Here is an 18,705-nt window from a genome sequence, read left to right as displayed (position 1 = left end):
ATGTTATTCATCTGCACATATTTAAAGGATCAAAACCATAAAGAGTATATACACATTTTTTAACTTTAATCTCTTACTATTGGTGTACAACCCACTGCATACTAAGCTTCAGTCTAGGCTACCATCTCTTCTTCATCCCAAGAAGTTTGGAAATAGTTTCAAGAGTTAGGACTAAAAGGTTAACTACTTTTATGTCAGTCCTGTTACATCCTCCATTCTACTCCCAGAAGTAGCCCCACTGAATTTACTCTGACTGGTGGCCACCTACCTGAGCCAGTCACAGCATGATTTGGCCCCAAGTTAACAAATATAACTATCACAGTGAGTTATATTTTGACAGTGCTTTAAGAGAGAGGACTTTCAAGTGTCAAGAGAAAACAGTTTAATTTAGAAAAATAAATTTATTTTTCTGGATATTCAGTAAATGTTTAAATGTTCTGGAATACAAGTGGGTAGACTGATGTACATTACCTCTTTCTGAAAGTTGAGCCCAGCAGCTCTGCTCTGCCAGTTAGAGTTGCAACATAAAAGAATTTCAATTCAATCCTCATCAACTAATTAAAAAAAATTACAAGTGTAGAAAAGTGACATTATGCACCAAAATAAACTTGATATCAGCATTTATATCCTAACAGACCCAGAATAATAAATTCCCCTGAGAAGATGGACATTGCAGATTAGAGCTATAAATGTCATCTCTGAAATTAAAATCTAATTGTTAAAACTATTTTAAAGTTTAACAAACTAAAACAAGCACACAAAACATTACTGTAAGAAGTGTACTTTAAACAAAGCCTTTTAGCTGGTTGGTGAATATTTCAACTTAAATTCAAAGTTTTCTGAAAAGAGGATTCAGAAGTATGTATCCCAGAATACACGTGGAACCACTGCAAAAGCTTTAACATTGGCATATTGGTCAATTCCCTTTTAACTGTTTTTTTAAAGAATTCCTGATATGCATTCCCTGAGATCCTTTTGCATCTACATGTTTGCTCTGTCTAGCTTTTTCTCCACCCCTTGCCCAACAGTAATTTAAGATTATGAAAAAGGATTTAGTTATGGCCACACAAGATCAGGGGGTTCTGGTTTTTAAGTCTTTGGATTGAATAGTAGCAGAGATCAAAAAACCCTGAAAGGCTAATATTGAAATGTTACACAAGAATAGCTGGACCTACTCTCTTGACCCCAAATATGCATTTTGAGGCTTGGACCTCTTCCAATAATAGAGTATGTGGTATGGAAATTTGTAGGGAAAAAAGTAGTTAGGTGAGGCTCAATTGAACGAACATCTCATATATACCCCAAGTGGAGTTTCTGATGCTCATACCAGGCGATGAATAAGGTGCAACACACTAGTAAATCATCACTACATACTTAATATTTTATCTGCATGACAGCCTTATCGGTGTGAAGCTGTCATACCATACACAAGATAGCATTTTAATTTTTGTGTTGATTCAAAGCTTTCTTTCTCAAATATTCTTCCAAGCACTGAATTGCAAAGGGGTCAACATCAGTATCAAACTTGTTGGCAAATAGGTGGTGTTTCTGTAACATCCAGTTCAAGTCTCCCACACCAAACACACACACAGAGCGCACATGAATTCCATTGCACGGAGGATAGGGGGCACCTTTTGAAACATCCCCTTCAAAATAATGCCACTTCACAAACCTGGCAAGAGCATTCATGTCAGAAACATCATACTTGTCACTAGAAGAAACTGCCCCTGGGACTTCAGGGATTCTTTGAATAGTAGCCCACAAGTATTCATCAGGGCTATAAGTGTCTTTAGCCCATTCAATAAATTCAAGGATTTTGCTGTTGTCTAGCACATACTCTACAAATCTCCTACTAGCAACAAAATAGGCACTGCCAGAGAAAACAGGTGTACTAAGAGGTGGAGGTTGTTTGTCTATTCCCATGTTCTTTAGCTTACCATCAACAATTTCATAGTGTTTTTTCCATCGTATTTCTTTGCTGGAAGGCATTTTCTCAGTTTCTAAGCTGTTTTCACCCTTTAGGGCTTTCAATTTCTCCACCATTTCCTGGTTGGTCTTAATAGGAAAGTCCATACCACAAAGATTTATCAAATATTTCCAGTTTGTACTTCTCCTGTAGAGATCTTTCATGCAGTTGAGGTCTGCCTGTACCCTGCTCCACGAAGCATACACTACACTCTCCAATTGGCTGGCAATAAAGACATTATTGAAACAGGACACAATTCCCTTAACTGCTGCCAGAAAAGATTCTGGAGACTTTTTGTCAACATGAATGCAGTAATAATTCTGAGGAGCATAGATTGATCTTAGAAGTCTATCAAGCATGTCTATTTTGTGATATACCACTATTGAATAGGCAATTGGAAATCCAGCTTCTTCTTTACTGAGAGGTTCCATAATATATTTCCGCATCTTGGTAAAAGAGGCACAATCTGTTGTCATATTAATGTAATCACTTGCTGTTAGCTTAGGGCGTTTCTTAAATGTCACAGTTAACATCTCAAGCTTTACTTTTTGAATTTCCTCTATATCACCCTGCAGTATCTTAGAGCAGTTAATATTAGTGGTAGGATCTTCACCAGTCAGCTCTAGATGTCTGTGATTCAAGAAGTCCGGCTTTTGGTTATTTTTTAGAACCGAAAAGGCCACTAAAGTCAGAAGTATCACAAGGAGGTGCCTAAAGCGTAAAATATGACAAAAACAAAATTTTCTTCTCAGCATTTCAGACATCAGATACCTTCACTTGGCTAAACAAAGCTTCTTTGTACTCATGATCTCAAACCCACTTCAACAGCTTCAGAGTCATCTGTTCTCATTTCTCAAAAGTGTGCGTATATGCACTGGACACTGGAGGAAAAGCCCTAAAACAAAAATAAAATAAGTTATTTCTAATAAGTACAGTTATTCTGCAATTCAATTCTACATTTTACCAGTGGCTTTTAAAAGTCTTTGCTTTAATGGTGAATGGTTTAGTTAAAAGTTTCCTGAAATTTAGAAAATGTAATGAATAGGGTGGTCAAAGTTTAGACTTTTGAAAGTTTAGATATAGTTTGAGTTTTCATGGAACTGTTTTCCCATTTTATGACCAGCTCTAGTATTGAAGCTTCAATTCAAATGTTAATTTTCCCCTCATACCATCTTTTCTATTGCATTATTGGATGAAGTGTGTTAATTCTGGTATGGCTGGTCTAAGATAGATTACTTAGATCCACTGAATCCCTTTTAAAAATGTTGGCATTTTAAAATGCAATAGGAAGAAAATTGTTTTGTCCCCTAGACAGAACTGGTTCACCCATATTGGTTCGCTAAATTATTTCATCTAATTGGGGTTTTGTGCAATACAGAGAATGTGAAGTGTTAGTAGCTTAAGTACGTATAGTAAATATTCCAACCTGAATTTAACAGGGACATTTTACACACTCCAAAGATTTGTTGGCATTTCAATTTACAACTCATTTACTGGGGAAACTATTCACACTTCATCCTCTCATTTGAAATGCAGCCCACATGCACATTCAGCATTTTATTCTTGTGATACAGACCCTTAAACATACTGAAGAATGAGTAGTGATGTGACCCTAGAGCTTCTTTCAGGAAAGATCTGAAAAAGAGAAGGGGAAAAAAATAATGTAGTGTTACATAGTCATCTAGCTTTCAGAGAGTTCCTGAAGACAGCTCTCTAGTTGACATGGTATTGCTATTTTTGTGGTCTATTTTTAAACAGGTATTTAAACTGCACTTTGGAAACTGTTTTTCATATCACTCTATGCATAAGACAGCTTACTTAGTTGTTAGAGAGCTGGCTACTAGATAAGCATGGACTACAGAGTGTTGAGAGAAGTATAATGTTGTCAGAAATATAGGAATAGCCCTAATTTCAACTACATGGATTTCATATGAAATATCCAATACGCTAAGAACGAAATAAATGAAAATCTGAGTTTGTTATAAATTCAAAGCACTATGGTATATATCTGTGTATTCACCTGTAATGTACAGTACATATTTTATGTCTATTAGCTCTTAATTAAAATATCTTAACCCGTACCCATGTGAACATTCTCCATTATGTATTTTTATAGAAAATTTGACTGAAGAGTCTTGTATATAGATGGACAGAATCTGGAGACATCTGCAGATGTATAACTGCCCAGAAGAGTTTGCCAAGAATCTCTGGAATCTGGGGGCTGGTCTACACTGGGGGGTGCGTGGGGGGAAATGATCCAAGATACGCAACTTCAGCTACGTGAATAGCGTAGCTGAAGTCGAAGTATATTGGATCGAATTACCTGGAGTCCAGACGGTGCGGGATCAATGGCCGTGGCTCCCCCATCGACTGCGCTACCGCCGCTTGCTCTGGTGGAGTTCCGGAGTCGACGGTGAGCACGTTCGGGGATAGATATATCGCGTCTTAACGAGACGCAATACATCGATCCCGGATAAATAGATTGCTACCTGCCGATACGACGGGTAGTGAAGACGTACCCTTTATCAACTAAACAGGTAATAGTTTAAGAGTGGCACTTTATTTGTATTCACAAATATGCTTGCAAAAAATTAAAAGTTACATTTGGTCAAAAACTTTGTTTTTCCTTTTCTTTCTTCTCTCTACCTCCCCTTCCAGGCTTACATGTAAACAATATTGAGACAGCATGAAAGGGAAAAATAATGCAAACTCAGTAAATAAGACAGTGGAGGCTATAAACAATTATGTTGCATCTAACATGCTAAATAGCCACTTCTACTTTTAAATACATCATTTAATTAACTCTAAAGAACATTCAGGTTTTAGCTTCATGTACTTTATTTCAGGGGTTCTCAAACTTTCATTCAGGTGCGGGGGCGGGGGGGATTGCAAAGCCAAAGGGTCAGGGGAGTGTAGTCTGAGCCCCACCACCTAGGGTGGACGACCGTGGTCTTTGGCCCTGGACAGTGGGACATGGGCTTCAGCTTCAGTCCTGGGCGGTGGGGCTTGGACTTTGGCCCCAGGTTGCAGCAAGTCTAACACCAGCCCTGGTGACCCCATTAAAATGGGGTCGTGATCCACTTTGGGGTCCCAACCCACAGTTTGAGAACCACTGCTTTATTTAATAGGAAGCAAAATGCTCAATGTATATGGAGGGATGGTGATGGGAGTCCATAATTTTCAGTGAGAACACGTGCCAATATTTCAATCTGGAAACTAAAGCATTAAAACTTTTTACTAACTACTATTCGAGAGCACTCTGGAAGATCTTCTAACAATTTGTTTTTGAATTTTAAACAGAAAAATGATCAAGGCTTGAGATTTCCATAACCCAAGAACTTCATTAAGCCTGTTTTTCTGTAACCTGCTCAGTACGAATTTTTAATAATAGGATTCTCAAACTGTGGCTTCTAAGCTTACTTGGTGATGCCTGTCAGTCTTCATTTGGGGATGCTTACTAGTTGCAGCCCAGATCATGATTCTCAGAAGCAGTCTTGACCCCCGCGTTCCTTCCCCCCCCCCCCCCCCAGTGATGTATTCTAGGTAGTTTCTTCAATGTATAGTCAAAAATGTTTAAATTAGCAGCACGTGACAACAAAACTAGAGAGTTAGCAAATCTACAGGACAGCAGACTCACGCTGCAAAGTGACATTGAAGAGATTAAAGTAGTGGTAGCTCCAGGCAGCAAGAGAAGTTTCATTCTGCATCAAGGGAGAGGAAATAGATAGCAGTCAGGTAGAGTGCTGGAGCAGAGGGAATAACCAAGTAAAGTTTGCTCTTATTAGGCCACTTGTACGTAGCCAAAAAACAAAATGTTTGAGGGACCAATGCTACTCTCCATGCTGACTACTAGGATTCCATCATCCTCCAAACTAAATGAATTGCACAACAATTCATTAGTCCCACTGCATTTGCAGTTGAGTGTTTATATAAAATTTTATAGGAAATAAGTGCTCTGGGTCAGATTTTCCTTCATGGTAGTAGAACGACATGGAATTGGACTAGAAATCGCTCACTCCAACTACATGTACACACTTATACTGTGTCCTCTGAATTTAAACAGCAGTAGTTTCATACTCTTATTTAAATAACTCATCTGACACACATCCGTGCCTCCTCAGATGTGCAACCATCTATATAACAGTTAAAATAGTTTTCTGCAAACTCAAATTAGCTATGAACTCTCTATTCTGCAGTAGGGAAATTAAACAAGATGGTGACTCTTTGGGTCAGTTTCCATCTAGTGTCTACAGTAGCTGTTCATAAAGCAAAGAGCTGGCTTTATAAACAGACAAAAATAAAGTCTACAGCTCTTCATACTGGTGGTGTGACACAGCTGTTCCACTCATCCACAAGGGTCTCCACACTTGTACATAGTTGTGTAGAGTAGGATTACAAAGGAGATTTCCCATCTTCCTAAAGAGGGTGGGAGGAGGGAAGGTGAAGGGAAGCAGTAGGTTTAACCCACAGAACTGCTATCAATCACTCCCATAACATTAAAGCCCTTTACATCAGTTTCTTAGGGCAGGTCTACCCTTCAAATGCTGCAGCAGTGCAGCTACACTGATGTAAAAAGCAATAGAGGGTCCTGTGGCACCTTTAAGACTGACAGAAGTATTGGGAGCATAAGCTATCGTGGGTAAGAACCTTACTTTGAAGTGAGGTTCTTACCCACGAAAGCTTATGCTCCCAATACTTCTGTTAGTCTTAAAGGTGCCACAGGACCCTCTAAAAAAACAACAAGGAGTCTGGTGGCACCTTAAAGACTAACAGATTTATTTGGGCATAAGCTTTCGTGAGTAAAAACCTCACTTCTTCGGATGCATTATGCCCAAATAAATCTGTTAGTCTTTAAGGTGCCACCAGACTCCTTGTTGTTTTTGTAGATACAGACTAACACGGCTACCCCCCTGATACACTGATGTAGTGCTTCAGTGAAGATGCTACTCTGCTGACAGGAGAGCTTCTCCCATCCACATATTAATCCACCTCCATGGGAAGCAGTAGCTCAGAGAAGATTGTCCATTGACATAGTGCTGTTACACCTACCCAGCCCTTAGTGTAACTGCTTCACTCAGGGGCGAGGATTTTTTTTTTTTTTTTTCCACACACACACACACACACACACACACACACACACACACACACACCCACCCCCCCCTGAGTGACTTAGTTATATGGATATAAATGTATAGTGTAGAGGTGGCATCTTTTCTTACTCTTTTGTTCAAGGTACTTTTCTACAGAAAGTTTCCCAGGATCCATTACTGCTTATCACAAGTTTCTGCACAAGGGCTCTATATGGTTCCCTTCATAGAATGAAGGCAATCAGAGAAATAAGACTGCCTTCTTCACTCAGTGAAGCCCAAAGGTCTCAAATCTCTACTACTTTGCACTTGTGCAATCATTCACATGAGTATAAAGAGGTGTGAAACTCTGCCATTCTGATTAGCATATAGAGTGTCAAGTTTCTCTATAGGGTTTGTAGCAATGTAGCTTATTGTTTCTGATCAGCTCTTCCCAAATACTCTCAGTGCTGTATAGGCAGGGCCAGCTCCAGGGTTTTTGCCGCCCCAAGCAGGCGCCCCTCCCAAAACCACAATCGCGATCTGCGGCACTTTGGCAGGAGTCTTCGCTCCGAGCGGGAGTGAGGGAGTGCTGCTGAATTGCCGCCGAATAGCTGGACGTGCTGCTCCCCTCCGGAGTGGCCGCCCCAAGCACCTGCTTGCTAAGCTGGTGCCTGGAGCCGGCCCTGTGTATAGGTTTTGGTATAGTCTAGTCTCTGGTCCAGCTAACAGCAATATAGATAAAATGTAACAGAAGGGCTTGCCTATACTGGCACTTTACAGTGCTGCAACTTTCTTGCTCAGCGGTGTGAAAAAACACCCTCCTGCGTGCAGCAAGTTTCAGTGTTGTAAAGCCCCAATGTAGACAGTGCACCAGCGCTGGGATCCAGGCTCTCAGCACTGGTAGCTACGCCCCCTTGCGGAGGTGTATTTTTTAAGAGCGCTGGAAGAGCTCTCTCCCAGCACTCTGCAGAGGCAGCGCTTTAACATTGCCAGCTTAGGCTAGCCCTAAGGTAAATATCAGAAGGTTATGAAGAGTAAATTCTGAGAGGGAAACATGTTCTATTACTTCAGAGGCATGGGTGGTTTACAAATGTGCTAAGCATCCAAAGGAAGCAGATTACTAAAAGAAAAACTAACAGCCACTCATTTGATTCTGGGAGAAATATTTTGATGCAACACTTGCAATGAAATTCAGTAATAGAAAGAGGACATTGTAGATTGAAAGTGGAAAGTTAATGTTGCTGGGGCATTAAATTTCTGCCCCCCCCCCCACTTATGCCCCCCAAAAATACAACTTGTTGAAAGCAGGGGGGGGGGGGGAGAAGAACTACTCTATCAAATAATCTGAGAGAACTCTGAAAGCAGCCAGGGGAATAGAAATTTGGCCTTTCATTTGGCAAAGGATTTTGCTAGGACACTAAGGACCAATCTAGTACCAGCTGGTTGAAGTGTGACCAAGGAAGTTGCCATATTTAGGCGAGAACAAAATTCTAGTCAGAATCTCTGCCACACTAACTAGGGAAGAGGGATCAAGACATTTGTTGAGGAACAAGACACATTTCAGGGCAAAGACAGAACATGTACTATACTGCAGGATTAGGACAAGGGCAACTACATAGTAGGAATATAAGGCTATGGCTAAACTACAGAGATTTGACAACAAAAATTATGCCGCTTTAATTGAAGTGCTGTTGCATGTCCACACTATGGTCCTGGTGTAGGCAGAACACATCCACACTAGCAGCTCTTGCATCAAGACAGAGAGCAGTGCACTGTGGGTAGTTATCCCACTGTGCAACTGGCGGCGCGGTACTTTGGGAAGGTTTTGCAATGCCTCATGGGGCAGGTACAGTGTCACATGATGCGATTGATAAACCTGCACTGTTTCACTGGCATCCTACTAGATTCATTTGAAGTGTATGTGGGGAGGATTGACAGAAACAGAGCATGTGTTGGGGGAAGAGAGTGTCCGCATGCTACTTCTTTAAGTTCAGACAGCAGACAGAGCCGTCTCTCCACCCTCTGTCGCCCCCCCTCCCACCATGCACAGCAGCAGCCCATTCTACCTGCCAGCCTGCAATTCCACATTAATGGTTCCTTCAGAGTTTTCCCACAGCCTCCTCAGCTGCCAGGAGCAGCACCCTCAGCAGTTTGTGAGCTCTCCATGCTGAGAATGTCAAAGCTTCCCAGAGTTTTGAAAGGGGAGGGGTGCATGCCTACAGGGCTGCCAAGCCAAGTTCAAAATAATGAACAGAATGGTCGCGGCAGGCATTGTGGAAGGCCAGTTATGTCAACATAACGGTAGCATCTACACTGATGCTTTGTTTCTTTAACTTCGCTGCAAAAAGCTCTATGCCTCTCATTGAGGGGGTTTTAATTTTGTTGGCAAAACAGCAGAGTTTTGCGGCCAAAAGTAACCTTGTAGTGTGTACACCTCCACTGTTTTGTTGGCAAAAGCTGCCTTTTGCCAACAAAACCGTAATGTAGACAAGACCTAAGCAACTTTGAACATAAAATTTCAGCAGTGACTATGTTTGAGTAAGAGATAAAATTAGAAACTTCATTTAGATTAGGTTGACCTACCTCCAACTGTTTTACAATTGTACAGTTTTACCTGCCAACCCAAAAAAACCTCTTTAACTAAGGTTGCTGTCAGTTAGCACATTAACACCTTAGGTCAAAAGAAATTACTCTTCTTTGGGGAGTAGAGAGAATGGAAAAAAAGCAGGTGACATTTTCGGAAGGATTCATCATCAGGGCTTGTCCACACAGAAAGTGGTACTGCTTTAACTATACCAGTGTTCAAGTGGTACAATCTTCCTAGTGTGAACGCTGTTATAACCCTCTAGCGTGGATGCAGTTTTGCTAGTATAAAGGTGCTTTATACCAGTTATACCTTATTCTTGTATCGGAAGAGGAATAAACTATATCAATATAAATCATCTATGACAGGATGCTTTTCCCCTTCTTAATAAAAATCACAACTTAACCAAAAATTAGTTTCTGAACCAGTATATTTAGATATGGCCTCTGCCTCTTCAAGAGAAGATAAGTATTTTAACAACTCAGTATTAAGCTGAACAAAATTAGCAAAAAACAGCAAGTTATTTGACTAAATGTTTTGAGAGGTCACTGAAAGAACAAAATAAAGGGAAGCAATTTTTCCCTCTCCAAAGTCACATAGTAAGCGTTTTGGTTTTTGTAGCAACTCCACAACTTTCATAGGTTTCAAGGAGCCTTGCTGCCTTCGCCTTTGTCTCATGCTTGTAGTTTGGCAACAAGAAAGGTAGTGTTTTTGTTTCTCTTTTTTTAAAAAAACCATGGGCCAGTATATTGGCGGGCAGGATCAACAATTTAGTATTTAAAGTTGTCCTCAAAAACTTATGCAATGCATATACTTCTTTCATATAGCTTAAGAATAGCAATGTTCAGGGCTTAATTTGTGCTGGGGTTTGGCTGTTCATAGCCCCAACAATCTGGCCTCCCAGCCAGCAGCCACTACTCTCTGGCTGCCCAACTCTGAAGGCAGCACCACCACCAGCAGCAGTGCAGAAGGAAGGATGGCAATACACCATACCATGCCACCCTTACTTTTGTCCAACCTGAAGTGTTCTGTGAAAACATTTCAGGTTAGAAAAAATTCTGATGGAACCTATTCTGTTTTGCAGGTGGCCTGCTAGGGACCAGGGCTGCTAGGGTATGCAGCTTCGGGGCAGCCCTGCAGCTCAGGAACTATCCTATCCTTGCTGCAGAGCTGGGAGCCTGCAAGTCCTGGGGGCTCTCAGAGCCTCTGAGCTCCCTGCCACAGAGCCAGCAGCCTGGAAAGTTTGGGGTGGCTTTCCAAATCTACAGCTCCAAGGCAGCCCTACCATGCAGGCTGGCCAGAGAGATCAAGGTTTCTAGACTCCTCAGACAGCTTGCTCCTTTGACTGGCCAACTCCTGCAGCCCGGTGAATCATCTGGCCCAGGAGTCCAGGGGTCCCAGGCCTGGGGCAGAGCACATGGCAACATAGGAGACCTGGCAACTGTGGAGTGAAATTAACATAATTCTTTAGTTTTATGGCACCCACCACTGACCAGCAGTTGTGAAACTGTCAAAAATTATGTCAATTTCACTCAGCAGCTACCCAGTCTGGCAGCATTTTTTGTTTTGGCAACATATGGGTGCCTGTGTTTCAGGATAGTTGTCCCAAATGTCCACCCCCATCTTGAGAGAGTGTTGCTTTTAAAACCTACCAGAGTTCTTTCACTCTTGCATTCCTGGGATTTTTTCCTATACTGGTATGGTCTCTTAGCCCTCACGTGCTTACTGAGAAGTGGTTTATCTTGAGCTTTTCTTTTCCTTCCTGCTTGATTTCCCCCCTCGGACTATTAAGGTAAATCAATATATTCATACAACAAAAATAAGCAGGTGAACATAAATTACAGAGCAGCTCCAAATCTAAATCCACCTCTTTCCCCAATAATTTCTTAGACTTTATGTACAAGCTTGGTTATTGCAATTCCTCCCCGCACAAAAAAAGAGAGTGGCTTGGATTAAAATTAATATTTAAAATTAAATAGACACAAGTTAAGAGGGAAGGAACTGTACATCTGGGGTCAGGCTTGGGTTATGAGGGATTACAGGTATCGGTTGCAAGGGTGAAGATATATATATATATATATATATATATATATATATATATCACATAACCGGCATTGACCCAGATTGGGATGCAAGAGGATTTAAAAAAAAAAAAAAAAAAAAAGTTTCAGCAGCTAAGTGGGCTCGGGTATGCCACTCATGGAATGTATAAGGAGTCCAAGTCAGTATCGGTGCAGCGAATGAGTACATGGGTGGGGTGCATCCCTTGGTTCGTCAGGGAAGGAAGTGGGCTATTTCCCTGGTTGGTGGTCTCGATTACTCAGGCCTTGGCTACACTTGAGAGTTACAGCGCAATAAAGCTGCCCCCAGTGTTGTAACTCACTCCCCGTCCACACTGGCAAGGCATGTACAGCGCTGTATCTCTGTGGCTACAGCTCTGCTTGTACTCCACCTCCCCGAGAGGAATAGCGAGTATTGCGCTGCTGCTGCTGCGCTCTGGCATCAGTGTGGCCACCCAATGCACTCGGATTGGCCTCCAGAAGTATTTGGCAGTGTCCCACAATGCCTGTTCTAGCCACTCTGCTCATCAGTTCGAACTCTACTGCCCTGACCTCAGGTGACCAACCGTCAGACCTGCCCTTTATATTCCCTGGGAATTTTAAAAATCCCCTTCCTGTTTGCTCAACCAGGTGTGGAGTGCTACCAGTGAATCTTTCCAGATGACCATGTCTCCATGCGCCAAACAAGCCCCAATATGGAGCAATGGCGAGTTGCTGGACCTCATCAGCATTTGGGGGGAGGAAGCTGTCCAGTCCCAGCTGTGCTCCAGCTGTAGGAATTACGATACCTTCAGGCAGATATCAAGGGCCATGACCGGGACATACTGCAGTGTAGGATTAAAGTGAAGGAGCTGCGGAATGCCTACCACAAAGCCCGCGAGGCAAACCGCCACTCCGGTGCTGCTGTTTTTACAAAGAGCTGGACGCGATACTTGGGGGTGACCCCACCTCCACTCCGAGCAACACCATGGACACTTCAGAGTGGGGGAAGGAGGAGGAGGAGGAAAGCAGGAGTGAGGGTGCTGGGGTGGGGGGAGATACCCTGGAATCCCTGGAGGCATGCAGCCAGGAGCTCTTCTCAAGCCAGTAGGAAGGTAGCCAGTCGCAGCGGCCAGTACCTGGTGGAGGACAAACAGAAGAGCAGGTTCCCGGAAAACAGCTTTTATTTTCGGGAAGGAAATTTTTCGGGAGAGGAGGGTTAGGGCTTCATGCCTAGATGTGGAATAGCGCATTGATGTGATCTATCACATTGCGGTAATCGGCCTCGGTAATCTCTTCGAATGTGCTTGCGCAGGTTTATTGGGAGAGCCACCTTGGTCCTTGTCCCAGTCAGGCTAACATGTCCGTGCCACTGTGCCGCGAGGACCATTGCTGCACACAGGCAAGCTGTATATGGGTCAGGGCGGAAGCTGCATTGCAATAGAAGACCCTCCCTTGCTTCCCAGGTCACCCTCTGCAGTGAGATATCTTCCAGGAAACTCCTGTGGAAAATGTTGGGACAGTGTTCAGTGTAGGTGTTCCCTGCAGATCTTGGCTCTCCCCAAGGCACATAAACCCAGAGGACAGTACAGCCCTGAAACAATCAGTCCCCCTTACTCACCATTTTGCGGCTCCCGTGGGTTATGTGCGCTCTCTTTGGGACGGGAAAATTATGCTATTGTGTAGATTGTGTGTGCTCTCCTTAAGTGCGGGGGAATCATTACTCTGTCTGGTATAAACAAACAATGCTGCCTCCGTTAAGTGTTGCATTTTGCCTTTACAGATGCAATCTTGAGATCTCAGCTGTCCGTGTTATCACCGGCTGACAGACTGCAAAAACTCCGGAAAAGACCACGAAAAAGCAAAGAAGACATGCTGCACGAAGTGATGCATCAATCTCTTACAGAGAATAAAAAAAGCGCAGGAGGAGGGAGAGCAAAAGCAGGATCTGCAAGGAAAATGCAGCGCACCGGAAGCAAAGCATGGAGCAGCTGATAAGCATCATGGAGCGCCAAGCGGACTCTATCCAGGCGCTCGTAGCCATGCAGGCGGAGGACTACCCCCCCCCCTGCAGCCCTTGTCCCAAAACTTTCCCTTGTGCCCCCATGTCACCTCCAACCCACTTTCCCCAACATTCGGGTTCTTACCGCCACCAGCTGCCTCCAACACCTGTATCTTCACCAACCAGCCCTGAGAACTACAACCCTTACCCTCTGCACTCAACCCCCATCACCATGCAGTATACCCATCCTGAAGTGCAGCACTCATTGCACAGTGCTCCAGACAGGACATAGGCAAATCTGTGATTGTACTGTTCCCCACACCACCCTCTTGCCCTTTCTGATTCCCAAACAGTTGTGTTTCTTTCAATAAATGAATTTGCTTTTCAATAAATGGATTTTTTGGCTTTGAAAACATTCTTTATTATTGCATAAAGTAAAGATACCTTAAAAGATACCTTAGCCCAGGAAAGAAACAGGCACTGCAAATCAGCTTAGCAAACACAGATTCCTACTGACATTGTAACCACTGCACTTCACTTCCGTGCAGGGCACCAGACATTACTGCTGGTTTTCAGCCTCAAATTGCTCCCTCAAGGCAGCCCTAATCCTTGCAGCCCCGTGCTAGGCCCCTCTAATAGCCCTGCTCTGTGCAAATTCAGCCTCCAGGTGTTGAACATCGGAGGTCCATGCCTGACAATCTTTCACCCTTCCCTTCACAAATATTATGGAGGGTACAGCTCGCGGCTATAACCACGGGGATGCTGTTTTTGGCCAAGTCCAGCTTCCCATACAGAGATCGCCAGTGGCCCTTTCAATGGCCAAAGGCACACTCCACAGTCATTCGGCACCGGCTCAGCCTGTAGTTGAACCGTTCCTTGCTGCTGTCAAGGCTCCCTGTGTAGGGTTTCATGAGCCACGGCATTAACGGGTAAGCGGGATCTCTGAGGATCACAATGGGCATTTCGACTTCCCCTACTGTGATCTTCCGCTCTGGGAAAAAAGTCCCGGCCTGCAGCTTCCTGAACAGGCCAATGTTCCAAAAGATGCATGCATCATGCACCTTTCCGGGCCAGCCTGCATTAATGTCAATGAAATGCCCACGGTGATCCACAAGCGCCTGGAGAACCATAGAGAAATACCCCTTCCGATTAACGTACTCTGATGCTAGGTGGGGTGGTGCCAGAATAGGAATATGCGTCCCATCTATCGCCCCTCCCCAGTTAGGGAAACCCATTTGTGCAAAACCATCCACAATGTCCTGCACATTACCCAGAGTCACGGTTCTTCCGAGTAGGATGCGATTAATTGCCTTGCAAACTTGCATCAACACGATTCCAACAGTCGACTTTCCCACTCCAAACTGGTTCGCGACTGATCGGTAGCTGTCTGGAGTTGCCAGCTTCCAGATTACAATAGCCACCCGCTTCTCCACCGGCAAGGCAGCTCTCAATCTCGTGTCCTTGTGCCACAGGGTGGGGGCGAGCTCCTCACACAGTCCCATGAAAGTGACTTTTCTCATTTGAAAGTTCTGCAGCTACTGCTCATCATCCCAGACTTGCATGACGACGTGATCCCACCACTCAGTGCTTGTTTCCCGAGCCCAAAAGCGGCGTTCAATGGTGCTAAGCATGTCCGTGAATGCCACAAGCAATTTCGTGTCGTATGCGTTATGTGACTCGCTATCATCGGACTCCTCACTGTCACTTGGGATCTTAAGGAATAGCTTGACTGCCAAACGAGACGTGCTGGCGAGACTCGTCAGCATACTCCTCAGCAGTTCAGGCTCCATTACCCGCAGACTGAAACAGAACACAGATCGTGCTGCACAGAAACTGTTGAAAGATGGCGCCAAATGTGGACGGAAACACAGGGATTGCTAGGATGCGAAGCAATGCATCACGGGGCATTGGGACAAGACCCAGAATGCCCCAACCCCCCCACCCCCTTCCCACAACCCACGGTGCCAGAATGGGAAGAGGTGCTCTGTGGGATAGCTGCCCATAATGCACCACTCCCAATGCCACTGCAAGTGCCGCAAATGTGGCCACGACAGTGCGCTGGCAGCTGTCCATGTGAAGAGACTGCAGCGCTTTCCCTACTCAGCTGTACAAAGACAGGTTTAACTCACAGCGCTGTACAGCTGCAAGTGTAGCCATACCCTCAATGTGGTATTGACGGCGTCCTGTGATGTGTTCTGTATAAATGTCTCTGGACCACCTGATAGTGTCAGACACCATGAGCTGTCTCATGAGCCGGGCATAGCGTCGACTGACTCCGCACGCTCTCAGAACCGGCTTGTTGTGGGGGTCCCACGAGCCCACACATACAATACAAGGATGATGACGTTTGTGCATAATACCGGTTTGTGACAGTTAATCCTAAATAGATTTTGCAAATTAGATATACATTGATAATTGCTTTAAAGAAGACCAAAACAGCATAAAAGCAAAAAGACAGGAAGAGTGACTCTTTAGAAAGCATTTCCTTTTAACAGAGTGGAAATGCAAGATAATGTTTGAAGTCTTCAATGATAGTTTAAAACTGAAAAAGTATGTGGTAGAGAGGTTCCCCCCTCCTCTCCTTTTGGAGAGCTATTTAAAGTTCTTAACCCATTTCAATCAATCAAGTGTTGGTAAGAAACTGAAAAATTCAGTAGTTACAGAAGTAATCTATTGAATTTTGGAGCTCTCTTGGGGGCTGGCCCAAGACTTTGGAATGAATATTCACAGGAAATAAGAACCATCATTACCTTTCCACCTTCCACAATAAGTGCAAGACACATTTATTTGACCTTGTCTTCACTAAGATAGCAACATGTGTTTTTAAATATGTTTATATTATGCACACGCGCACACAAATTCCAAAATCAAAACACATATGATATAAAATATGTTTCTATTATGCACACACTTCCACTGGGGAAAGGAGGAGAGAACAGAAAGGTGATAGTTCTTAGCCCTGTTGCTCAATGCACTGCTGGAAGGCATTCAGATACTATGGTGATGAACACAGTGTAAGAATCTATACAAAACACTCAGTAAATGCCTTTAAGGTAATGGGGCTAAACTGAAGTGGTTACTGGGTCGGAGGCCACACCACACAGCTCCTGGAAGCAGCTGCATGGCCCTGCTCCGGTGCTCTAGCAGGGTCGGGGGCCGCTCCACGTGTAGGTGCCGGAGAAGGGACATGCCACTGCTTCCCAGAGCCACTTGAGGTAAGTGTCGCTCAGCACCTGCACCCCTGAGCCTCTCCGCACACCCCAGCCACCTGCCCCAGCCCTGATCCCCCTCTGTCCCAGCCAAGAGCACCCTCCTACACCCCAAAATCCTCATTCCCAGCCCCCCACAGAGCCCTCATCTCATTCCACACCCCAACCCCAATTTTGTGAGCATTCATGGCCTGCCATACAATTTCTATTCCCTGATGTGGCCTTCAGGCCAAAAAGTTTGCCCAGCCCTAGTTAGAGCCATTCATAATGCCTCCCACTTCAAGTCTCTCTCCCGCTAGTAATCACTTTTCAGAAGATTGTCGCCTCCAGCACAAGACATGAGAATGTCAGCCGTAATTAAAAACTTAAATACAGGTTTGCAATTTATTCATGGTGACTGTGTAGATTTCTGGGCTTGGGCTGGAGCCCAAGGTATGGGACCACCCCCCCCCCCCCCCCACACTCTAGCCTAGGCTCTAAGACCCTGGGAGGAAGGGGGGGGGGGGGGGGACAGAGCAAGCCCGGAAATGCGCACAGCAATGAAACAGCCTGGAGCCCAAGTCAGCTGGTACGGGCCAACCGTGGGTGTCTATCTACTTGCACAATAAACAAAAAAGTGATTTGCTATTACACTGTGGAAGCTGATACCAGGAAGGAAACAAGCTAAAAAACAGACTATGAGTGTGGTGTGGAAGTTGGCAATGGGAAAAGAGGAAGAACGGGGTGCGGGGGTGGGAAGGAACATGATTTTATTTTTAATTTTTTAAAGATGTTTTTAGCAATCGTCTCACATATAAAAACTTGTCTACTGAGAACAGTAAGTCAAATCCACTATTGCTTAGTCTACACCAGTTGTAGTGTAAGCGTGGAAAACTCAAATTTTTGGGGGGAGGGGGAGTTTGTTTAAAGCCTAAGTATAAGTCCACATTTAAGCATCTAAGTGGACTCATTTGACAAAGTGCTGAACACACAGCATCGTCCACTGACATCAGCATTTTTCTCCCTTTCTTTGGTCCCTTTCTGGGACCTTCCTTATTTAATTGGTTTTCCTTTAGAGAGCAGATGCTGCAGTACTTCATGAGAGGCCACCCCGTAACCCTTTTTGCTTACACTCCATTTCCAAAATGATCCTTCTGCAGAGCTCTGACATTGTTAGGTTGTCAGTGGCAGCTGTTGAATGTTTAATACTTTTGGGGAGGAGGGGGAGAAATCAGGCCATCTATTTCAATGCCTGAATATGGACATAAGAGCTTTGATTTAGGCACCCATTTAAAAAAGTTTTGGCTGTATTAGGACATACCCCAACTAGCGTGTATAGCCACGTTATTTGAAGACAACGTATAACTGATTCTTAAAGATGATTTCAGAACATAGTGATTTTTTGTAGACAAGTCCCAAATTATATTTACCACCTACCTTACTAAAATCCTCACAGACATTATGCAGCTAGATTATCCAGAGCATCTTCCTATTTTCATTAGGAATATTTAGCACTCGCCACCCCACCCACCCTTTCCCAACTGGCTCAAGTTCTGACACGCTCACCTCATTGAGTAGTAACTTGCTCACTGAGTAGCCCTACTGAAATCAATCTTGGTACTTAAGATAGATATTCAATAGAACTACTCAGAAAAAAAGATGGTAGTTTCCTTTAGTGCAGGTGGGGCCAGGGGACCACCTTCTCTTACTCACTTAGGGCAAGTCTACACTACTACACCATCATTACAATACTGGAGGCAAAAAGCATTCCACCCATTTCCCACAAAGCTCTTCAGTTTTGTCATAGTTATCTTTAAAATAGTTCAGATGCCCCCAGTCAAGTAATTCCAGATTACT

The 18,705-nt window shown here is 43.9% G+C and overlaps 1 protein-coding gene across 5 annotated transcripts in view; it reads right to left on the bottom strand.

Annotated features, from left to right (window-relative positions):
* Nucleotides 1-381: 381 nt before the first annotated feature.
* GCNT1 (glucosaminyl (N-acetyl) transferase 1) overlaps nucleotides 382-18,705 on the bottom strand; it is a 36,691-nt gene continuing 18,367 nt past the window's right edge. For 2 of the 5 annotated variants that reach the window (XM_008168498.4, XM_008168499.4), the window contains exons 2-3: nucleotides 3,543-3,601; nucleotides 382-2,861 (exon numbers count right to left, since the gene is read on the bottom strand). In XM_008168498.4, coding sequence (XP_008166720.2) covers nucleotides 1,441-2,730 — 1,290 coding nt within the window. In that variant the 5' untranslated portion in view covers nucleotides 2,731-2,861; nucleotides 3,543-3,601 and the 3' untranslated portion in view covers nucleotides 382-1,440. Of the gene's footprint in view, nucleotides 2,862-3,542; nucleotides 3,602-5,603; nucleotides 5,628-12,545; nucleotides 12,798-18,705 lie in introns of those variants that run through there. The other 3 variants (XM_065549429.1, XM_065549430.1, XM_042850575.2) reach the window with 3 other exon arrangements.

The sequence above is a fragment of the Chrysemys picta genome, chromosome 6 (genome assembly GCF_011386835.1).
Source record: "Chrysemys picta bellii isolate R12L10 chromosome 6, ASM1138683v2, whole genome shotgun sequence".
NCBI classification, from domain to species: Eukaryota; Metazoa; Chordata; order Testudines; family Emydidae; genus Chrysemys; species Chrysemys picta.
This window is presented reverse-complemented; position numbering and strand designations above follow the sequence as displayed.